At 43.0% G+C, this 10,512-nt stretch overlaps 1 protein-coding gene across 1 annotated transcript; it reads left to right on the top strand.

The window, feature by feature from the left end:
- Nucleotides 1-8,350: 8,350 nt before the first annotated feature.
- Nucleotides 8,351-10,214, top strand: LOC308280917 (refilin-A-like). Its single transcript, XM_080755219.1, has 2 exons — nt 8,351-8,455; nt 9,830-10,214. Exons 1-2 carry the CDS (start codon nt 8,394-8,396, stop codon nt 10,161-10,163), a joined length of 396 nt encoding a protein of 131 aa, XP_080611345.1. The 5' UTR covers nt 8,351-8,393; the 3' UTR covers nt 10,164-10,214.
- The last annotated feature ends 298 nt before the right edge of the window (nt 10,215-10,512 follow it).

The raw sequence follows: 10,512 nt of genomic DNA, 5'->3' as shown, positions 1-10,512 counted from the left end.
AATGTAAGTCACACGTGGAATGTAAGTCAATGGGGGAGCATATTTAGATTTCTTGTCCACCTTTTGGAGTTACATCATGACAACCCAAACCTCTTAAAACATATTCTTGCCCTTAAACTGACTTTGGACCGGTGGAAAGCTATAGCTCGCTATGAATCTATATGAAAGCCATATGAATCTTGTCAGACATAAAATAATGTGCATAATCCCACTACTAGAGTTTCGGTGATGGCGCCCTCAAGCATAGAATCATGGATGTACTCAAGGCTGGTTGAAAAGGCTGGAATAAAGATACAAGGATTCATCATCAGTGATGTGACGCTGCGTATCTGTGTTAGAAAAACAATCGGTGTGCACTGGCTTGGTTGAATTGATATAAAACATTGAGTCCCCACTTATTGTGTATCATTATTTTATGCTTTAACTATTGAAAAATAGCAGATATACAAGCTCACAGCGCGGCACCGAGTGCCGCGCTGCGAGCTTGTAGATCTGCTATTTTTGAAAAATTGTGAAAATTAGAATTTTGACCCGATTCTATAAGTGTCTTTTGAATCCTTCTAAGATTTTTTTTAAAAACCTATGTTTCTATGTGAGCAATCTGGCTATAGCCATCATCAAAGAAAAGGTCCTTTTCACTTAACTGGTGCCCCAGTTAACTGCAGAATCTGGGGTGAATGAGAACAGTGGAGCTCCCTCTGGTGTTGTGCCTGTAGAGTGTAGACAGGTACATGAGCACTGGTCCCTTGTAGTATCTTGAAAACCAGGCCATTTCAAGTTGCTGTACTCTGTCCTCTACCAGTAGGGATGGGGCGATATGAAAATGTCATATCAAGATTATTGTGACAAAAGAAATCGCGATTTATGATATTATCACGATAATCAAAATCCATTATCCCGCGTTGTGAGCTTGTAGATCGGCTATTTTTTGACAGAGACATTTGATAGGGTAAAAAAATACAGTATCAAGTACATATATTATAAGTACCTTTTACCAATTATAGAGGGTTTAAGTGGTACCGGATATGCAGCTCGAGGACGATATCACGATAAATTAAATCTCCACAATAATGAGCATAGCATAATGAGCAGGGGCTAGGTCCCAGGTGTGAGGTCTAGTAGTAGTGTGACTAGTTTGTTTTCGAGAGTTCTGTAGTTTTGTTTTTAGTGCCTTTGAGTTGCTACTGTACCATGAGATGAGTGCTCCAGCTAGTATCGTCAGTGCATTCCTACTGACCAACGAGGAGATCCTGCCCCTTTTCACCTCCCTTTCCGAAAACAAAACAAACTAGGAGCAGTGCTCTTCCGAGCACAGGTCTCTGCCAGGTCAGGCTAATGTGAAAAGGGTGGCATGTCTTCTTGGCCAATCTTAGGCCTTTCACGGCAATCGGACACTGCATGCATGATTTGAGGCATTGTGTTCCAAAAATGTGTTTTGCAAAGATCTACCTGCTGGTGGCGCTATAACAGGCCAATGTGAAAAGGGTGGCATTTGTTCCTTGATCTAGCGGGAATATGTTTGGCAAATTTCATGGTAATCGCAAGCTGCGTTCATGATTTGAGGCATTTTGTTCAAATACAGAGCACTATAACAGGTGCTATAACAGGCCAATGTTAAAAAGGTGGCATTTGTTCCTTGATCTAGCGGGAATATGTTTGGCAAATTTCACAGTAATCGCAAGCTGCGTTCATGATTTGAGGCATTTTTTTTTCTTCAAAAACAGCAATCCTGCAAACTTTGTAAGCCAATATTAGCCATTTAGGATGGAATATGAAATATCGGACAGACCGGGCTTGATCACATGACTATAGAGATACTGTGTACTAATTTGCGTGATTGTTGGGGAAAATCTGAAGGAGTAATGGCAAAGAATGTGTTTTACATAAGTTGGCCTCCTGGTGGCGCTATAAAAGGCAGATGTGAAAAATGCAGGGCAAAGGTTTTTCCTTAGCATCTAGGGAGTGCGCAAGTTTTCCACTGATGGGTGTAGTTAAAGGTAAAAACGCAAATTGGCCTGTTATAGCGCCACCATGAGGATCATTTGAGAAATTTGTGGAATCTCTTCCTCTGTCTAGTGGGAATGTGCGTGGCCAATTTCACCTGATTGCCCGCTGTGTTCATGATTTGAGGCATTTTGTTCAAAACTGAGCAATCCTGCAAACTTTGGAAGCCAGTTGTAGCCAATCAGGATGGAATATGGAAAATCATCGTGATCCATGTTGATCACATGACTGTAGAGATACTGTCTACCAATTTGCATGATTTGTGGACAAAATCTGTAGGAGTAGTGTGTACAGAAATGTGTTCAAACATCTGCCTCATGGTGGCGCTAGAACAGGGCCATGTGAGAAATGTGGAGCATAGGTTCTGAATTGGCATCCAGGGAGTGTGTGTGTGCACAGTTTGGCCGCGCCTGGGCCAACGGCGCCGGAGATTAGCTGGTAACAAACTAATCGGACGGACGGACGGACGGACGGACGGACAGGGGCGAAAACATACTCTGCTGGTGGAGACAAAAAGGTTCTGACATATATTGCTCTTGAGTGTAGTCAGAGTTGATCTTGCAGGCTCAGTCGTACTCGTCCAGATAGCGTGGTGCTGATTGTAAGCTCTGGGTAAGATGAGAATTTGCGTGGTGCTCAGTGATCTGCCATGCCCTTGGCCTGTTGTAGCCTGTCCCTAAAGCAGCAGTGAGACGGTGGGAGAGAGAGTCAGTCAGTGGCATGTGTGCTTATTGCAGCCAAACCACAGCATGTGACAGGTTCACTCTATCCACCCGGTGTAATGTGAGAGCTTGCAGCATTGGGCTTGGGGTTGCCATTTGATTCAGATTGTTCAATGTTTTGAGTGGCATATCATGCAATCAGAAACATCTCTCTGACAAGCACATTTTCAGTTCTCAGGCAGTTTTTCTGTGAGTGCAGTGTACACAACTGTCAGTCACAGAAGTGTGTGTGTGTGTGTGTGTGTGTGTGTGTGTGTGTGTGTGTGTGTGTGTGTGTGTGTGTGTGTGTGCGTGTGCGTGTGCGTGCGTGCGTGCGTGTAGAGGGAATGTGGGTAGGGAGTTGACATAGATTGTGACTGCATGTCTCCCAGCCAAAGCTCAGGAAGTTTGGCATTCACCATTCCAAGCCTGCGGCCAGTTGGAACTGAACTCTGTGAGATCCCATTGATTGTGCTAGTAATGATATTACTCTCTCACTAAGCTGGTTGGTGGCCAACAGTAAAAGACTGTGGTTTTAGTCGGCAGCTTCCAGGTGTGAACGTGAAGGTCATAAACGTCAAGCTTTTATCCTCACTGCACAGCGAACATATAATACAGTACCCTGGATAAATAAGGATTTTAAACTTCTGGATTTTCAGGCCACTACGCAGTCCTATGTTGCGCTGATAAGAGCAATGAGCACCCACCAAGTGGAGTTATGGCTGTTTGAAACCCAGCCAATAGGAACACAGAGGGGCGGGGCTTAAGCCTGTCCCTGTTGGCCGTCTCTAAGAGCATCTACCAAGTTTGGGAAGTATACCTTGCTGGGAACTTGAGTTATGGCTCAGCCAATAGGAGCACAGAGTAATGGTAGCCACACATGGTCCCTGGTGTGGCTATTCCGATGGCAGACCAGTGTTGGTGCCAACTGCCAAGTTTGGTGCAGTTCGGTAGACCACACCCTGGGCTGGTCCATCCAGGTGGATCACGTCTGTGCCAAAGTGCAGCAACGCATGTACTTTTTGAGGAGACTGAGGGACCACGGGGCTAGTGGTACAACAGTCTAACGGTACAAGTTAAAAACAGGGTGGTTGGACTGATCAAAATGGCCTCGAAAATCATCGGTCGGCCCATTAATCAAGGCTTCCTTGAAAGCCAGAATGCTGCAGTAGTGCGTCTGGCCCAAAAAATGGCAGACAGTCCCTCCCATCCCCTCCACGAGGAGTTTGAGCTTCTCCCATCGGGGAGGCGGAGTAGGCAGAGCCGCACGGTGCAAGTTGCAAAGGACCAAGAAATCTTTTGTGCCCCATGCCATCACCCTCCTAAATAAGAAGATGGGTAGATAGGTGAATGAACTTTTAGAATTGTGGAATTGGACAATTTCCAGGTGGATTTGTTTTATTGCTGGTCTTGTGTTGTAGTCTGTATATGTCTGTGTTTTTATTGTGGTGTATGTTTTTAGCAGGCACTTTACAACAAATTTCTGTGTAAACAGACAATAAACTGACTTGAACTTGAACTTGAGCAACACTGTGCTTCGCAGGTCGGTAACCGGTAGAGTCGGCGGAAAGAAACTCACAAGATATTTATTCTTGTATTTGTTTTTCTGAGAATAAGCTTAGAAATAACTTTAGGGTTAGGTTTTGGCACCGTTTTACTGAGGTTAAGGTTAGGAATAAGGTTAGGTTAGGCATAGTTTACAAAGGTAAGGATATTAAGGATCTCAATGGAAAATAACAAATAAGCCTTGCCTTACCCGAGTTTCTTTTTAGTTGACATTGTATCAGTGAACTGTACTGTCATGAAACTGTACCTTTTCCTATCCAAAACTTCTAATAAATATCTCAATCAATCAAAAGGCATAAACCATGATCAGCCCAGGCGGGTTTCTTTCCAGCGACTCTTCTGGTATTCCGCAGGTCTGCATGTTACTGTACGTTTGTGATGTCCACCCTTTGTCGGCCTGCCGTCTACCATCCACCATCGGTTGACCCTCTAGGCAATTTTAATATAATACGTGGTATAAGTGAAATCGCTTTTGGCTGTGTGTTGGGTAGAGACCCCTCAATATGTGATTGGAGAACTGGAGGATTGATTTGGGGGTTTGTATTGTAAAGTACAATGTGTGATGTCATCAAGTTGTGATTTGCAATGCAAACCCCAAAATCAATCCTCCAGTTCTAGGCAACACAGAAAAGGGGGAACTTTTTTTTAATTTCCACACAACTCCTCTAAGGTATATTAATGACATAGTTCAATATTGAAAATGGGTGGTCTTCCCCTTTAACGTGTTCTTTGTTCTTTTTCATTCAGAAAGCATTCAGCCACCTCTCCGTGGGACAGTAATGTCTTGTGTGTGTGACTCTGTGCATGTGTGGGTGACCACTGCTGTGCTGCGGGGAAGCAGAGCATAACAGACGACTGATAGCTTGAGCAGGTGGACCAGTGAGGGTGGCCAGCTTTAGAAGCCAGTGACATAGAGTGGGACATTCCTTGTCTTTCAACCTCAGACACACACATATGTATTACTTAAAATGTAATTAAACTTTACGTAGTGCATTTCTAAACGCAGGCATCTTACATGGGGGGAACAAAACAGAAGGGAAAACTGTTTGAAATGAAGAGAAACCAGGGGCTCCCGCTGGCCTACTGGTCCAAGCGCATACCACTATAGGCATTGCCACATAGGCATGGATGCCTGGCGGCGGCGCCGGTTCGATTCCCAATCCGGACAACCTTTGCCGCGCGTCAGTCCCCATCTCTTCCCCCCATTTCCTGTCAGTCTACTGTCCTATCAATAAAGGCATAAAAGCCCCAAAAAAAATCTTTAAAAAAAAAGAAATGAAGAGAAACCTTTTTTTTAATGCCTGTCTGAAGAGATTCTGAGGGCCTTTTTGAGTCCTGACAGGGTGTGGAGGGGTCTTTAATGTGGACTGTGGGAATGTGTTCCACAGAAAGGGGTTAGAATAAGTACGTAAGTAGCCTCGGGAACCAATGGTTCTCAAGCCTTGTAGCCATAGCTCAGGAGAGAGACTTGATGTACCTGGACATGATGCTAGTGTGTCGCAGGAACTTACCGCCAATCCAATCCGGCCAAGCAGGAGGCATTGGGTACATTTTTTATAGTCTTGCTATGACTCGGCCCGGCATTGAACTCAGGGACCTCTCAATCTCAGGGCGGACACTCTAAACACAAGGCCTCTGAGCTGGGGGTACAGTAGCAACTGAAGAGGCCCTGGAAGGCTGGATAGGGCTGTCACGATTATGAAATTTACATGACAATGAATTGTCACACAAATAATTGAGATTAACGATTTAATTGTGTTTTTGTCCTTGACAATTACATTTCTGTTTGGCTTTTAGGCTTTGAAGTTGCACATGGTAGATATGACACAGAACCTAAATATACAAAGAAATTATTGACATATTATTTGACAACTTTATTCTTAAAAAAGAACATTGATAGTGGAAATAGCCGATCTACAAGCTCACAACACTCCGTGATGTGACGTGTTGTGAGCTTGTAGATCTGCTATTTCCACTATTTTTTACTTTAAAAGAAATATATGAAACATTTTCAACATGGAAACAATTATGACGATTATGAAAAACAAAAGCGTGATTAGACGATTATATAATAATTGTGACAGCCCTAACGCTGGAATCTGTAAACCTGAATCAGATACACACACACATGCACAGTGCGCACACACAAACACAAACACACCTCTGGGCTCTGATTTTAGACTGACTGGAGGGCTGTGAAAGCCCCTCAGCCAAACCCTTCAAAGAGATTTAACGCTAACACTTCATTTCGCCGTACCCGACATGGTATAATTATCTCTATTAAAATGGAAGTGTTGCTTTGGCTGCCGTTCCCTTGTGGAGGAGTTGTTGTCAGGGGCGTCACAAGGGGTAGGAAAGTGCGACTGAGTTACTGGGGCCCAAGGAGGTGGAGGGGCCCTAATAACTTTATCTATTGAAAAATAGCAGATATACAAGCTCACAGCGCGGCACCGAGTGCCGCGCTGCGAGCTTGTAGATCTGCTATTTTTGAAGTTGTGAAAATGTGTGAAAATCTTTGAATAAATGTATTTTTTAAGCAAACATTTCTAACTCAAATTTTGCTTCTGGGTGGTCCCTGGAACTAAATATTTTGAGATCGGGGTCCGTGGCCAAATACATATCATCTTGGGGGTCCTTGACATAGGTTTCTTGCACACATTTTCACGATTTTTCAAAAATAGCAGATATGCAAGCTCGCAGCGCGGCACTCTGTGCCGCGCTGTGAGCTTGTATATCTGCTATTTTTCAATAGTTAACATTCATGGGGGGCCCACAGTGAATCCTTGTACCCAGGGCCCAGAATTTGGTGTGACGCCCCTGGTTGTTGTACTGCTTTTGCTATTGCACTGGCAGGATTGTCATGTGGGAGGATCAGTGGATCTCGGGGGTTGTCAAATGTCCATGCAGGCTGAATATTATTGTCTAGTGGGTAGTTTTAAAAAACTAAAAGTCCCTTCTGTTCTTTTTGGCTCCCCTGACTAGGGATGGGACGATAAAGCCCCTATCAGAGTCGGTAGTCGGTACCGCGGTGAAGAGCTATCCACCGCGGTGTAGTCTTTTTGAGTCATAAAACTACAACGTTACGTCATTCCTCGCGGTGAAGAGCTTTCCACCGCGAGTCCCGACACATCTCTCTGTTTTTACTTTCAGACAGATCGACCCATCACCCCGTTCACTGATTGGTCGACCTGGACCAGTCAGTCACGGTGAATATGACTTCACCGTGACTGACTATGATGGCCTCCACTTATTTTCTGACTTGAGGTGGAAAGCTTTCCACCTAAAATATGCGGTGGATAGCTCTTCACCTTGGACTCTGATAGGGGCTTAAGCGATATTATCGTTTATCGTGATAAAAGAACTCACGATAATCATATCGTGATATCGTCGTCCGTCATGCACTGGGATCAATTCACCTTTTATTTGCCGAGCTGTATATCCGGTACAGCGGTACCACTTAAACCCTCTATAATTGGTAAAAGGTACTTATAATATACGTACTTGATACCAGTCTTTTTCTCACTCTATGTGAGCTTGTAGATCAGCTATTTTTTTGGCAAATGTTCCGACCCAAGATAATGGATTTTGATTATCGTGATAACAAATCGCGATTTCTTTCGTCACAATAATCGCGATATGAAATGTTCATATCATCCCATCCCTACTAGTCCTGACATGGTAGGGCATTCACGAATAGTGATTTTTAGTATTCGAATGATTCGACCTCAAAGTATTCGAATAGTCGAATATTCGACAGGACTGGCCAAACTGTCAAATATTAAGTAAGCAAGAGGCGAACATTGTGAAAATAGCCGATCTACATGCTCACAACGTCACATTAAATGTATTACCTACAATTCCAAGTGCTTGTCAGGGTTCTTATGACTTCCTATCTAGCCAAGCTTTATAAACCATAAAGAAATATATATACAGTATTTTTTTAAAGACAAAACAATACAAAAAACAACGGTGAACAACGTTGAATAGTGACTTTGATATTCGAATATTCCAATATTTGAATATTTGAATATTTGGTGAATGCCCTATGACATGGTGTGTCTTCTCCTTCCATAGCTTCCCTACCTGCTGCTGAACGCCACAGGAACAGACCCCAGAGCACGGATGCACCCTGTGTTCTTTGGTGAAAGCATCGAGGTCAACCCCAAACCAGAACAGGAAATAAAGTAAGTGAAAATAAACCGGCGTTGATTAGAACGTACCAACTTGTCTTCCCCTGGTTTAAATGTTTAGGAATCATGTTGGTACGTTTGTCTTCTACAGCAAGCCGTGGGCATGTAATATGAAATCCAGTACACTCATCGATGAAATGCACAAATCTGCGAGGCATGGGCCTTAATGTATTCATGCGTTTGTTTTATCATGTTCCATTTTATATATTTTGAACATTCATGGGTGTTTGATATTGCTTTAATGTCTTTCCTTTCTCCTTATGTATTCACAATGTCGGCTTAACATGTTACATAATGTATTTTTAATGTGTTTTCCCGTTTAAAAGGATATTCCACTTTCAAAAAAGGCTTTTGTGAACACCCTGGACAGTTTTTAATTTGCTTGATTCAATATTTCGATATTTGATATTCATTTTATCGGACACTCCCCCACTCCATTTTAACCATGATAGATTTTTTTTCGATAACCTTTTTCATTTATTTTAAATAATTATTGTATTAAATAAAAAACACGGCCAGCTCACCTATTAGGAAGGTAGTATGAGTCAAAAAAGACAGGTGTTTTTGATGAATCTATCATTGTTAAAATGGAGTTTGAAGTTACAAGTTGGGTTTGTATAGGAAGGGCCATGGACGGGGCGTGTCTGAATATTGAATCAAGCAAATTAAAAACTGTCCAGGGTGTTCAAAAACCTGAGTAGACCTTTAAGTTTTTTTGAAGTTGCAACATCCCTTTACATTTCCTTACTAACACTGCCACCTAGTGGTGACTTACTGGTGCAGTGTTTTCCCAACCTCCATTAGTATTGTGCTAAAAGCAGTGTTGTTTTTGACAGCAAATTTAGATTTAGTTTTAGTCATAGTCTTGTTTTGAATAAAATGTAATGTAGTTTTAGTCATAATTTAGTCACCTGAAAAGTTTTAGTTTTCGTCTAATATTTAGTCGACTAAATATCATAAGATTTTAGGCGACTAAATCTACAGTTGATTTAGTCAACTGAAATGTATTTTGGCAGGCCTTGATGGCATCGTAATGACTGATTTTAAACTTTGTTGGTTGCTGAAAATAGCTGCGACGTGTTGTGAGCTTGTAGATCTGCTATTTTCAGCATGCAACACCTGAGAGCAACCAAAAATAAAATGACTCTTCTCCACTAGTCCCTCCCCAACATTTTAGTCTAGTATTTATTTTGTTGACGAAATTGTCAATATATTTAGTCTAAGTTTTAGTCATCACAGCTTAGTTTTTATTTCGCTTTTATTTAGTTTTCGTCAGTGAGAAAAACGCAGTCGACAAACATTTTTCGTCATAGTTTTAGTCGACGATATCAACACTGGCTAAAAGCCCTCTTTCCTTCCCTTCCACAGGTGCAACTCTGAAGTGAAGTACGACTCGGACAAGCACTACCAGGACCACGTGTACTGCGTACCTGTTCCCACGCCCACCTCCTTCAGCGAGACGGTGGTGGCGGTGCAGAACTGCACCTGGCGGAGCTACAAGTCCCAGGTCTACCTGGAGCCGCGCCAGAAGCCCCTGAACTACCGGAGCACCACCATTATCTACCCTAAACATGCCAAGAACACTTACCGCACGACTCTCAGCTACAACGCCGCGGGCTCCCGCCGTTGGTTTGTTTCCACGGTCCAGCTGGAGTCCAGCGAGGACACAAGCCCCTGTATTATCTACACGGAGGACTTGTAGTACCTGTGGCACAGCCTAGACCGACCACAGTCTGGACCCTTGTGGGGACAGGGGCTGACTGCCTGAGTGACTGACTAGTACAGGCTGACTTGGAAGATTGGTGGCTATCTTGCTTAATGAGGACGAGGCACTTAGAAATGCCCATGTTGGAAAGTACTGGAACCCCCATATCTTTTTTTTCTTGTGTGTATGAATTTGTGTGCCATTGAGGAGGGAAAACCTGGGACGTCCTTTTAGGGATATCTTTGCTGTTTTGAGTATATTTTATTAGACTTTCTACTGATGCAGTCTTTAAAAAGAGACTTCCTTGGCAGTTCGAAGCTGCATTTCATGGATTCGTCGTCTTATT

Source organism: Nannobrachium achirus (assembly GCF_963921795.1).
Source record: "Nannobrachium achirus genome assembly, contig: SCAFFOLD_574, whole genome shotgun sequence".
NCBI lineage: Eukaryota > Metazoa > Chordata > Actinopteri > Myctophiformes > Myctophidae > Nannobrachium > Nannobrachium achirus.
Note: the sequence above shows the minus strand (reverse complement) of the source record. Positions and strands in the feature narration are given on the sequence as shown.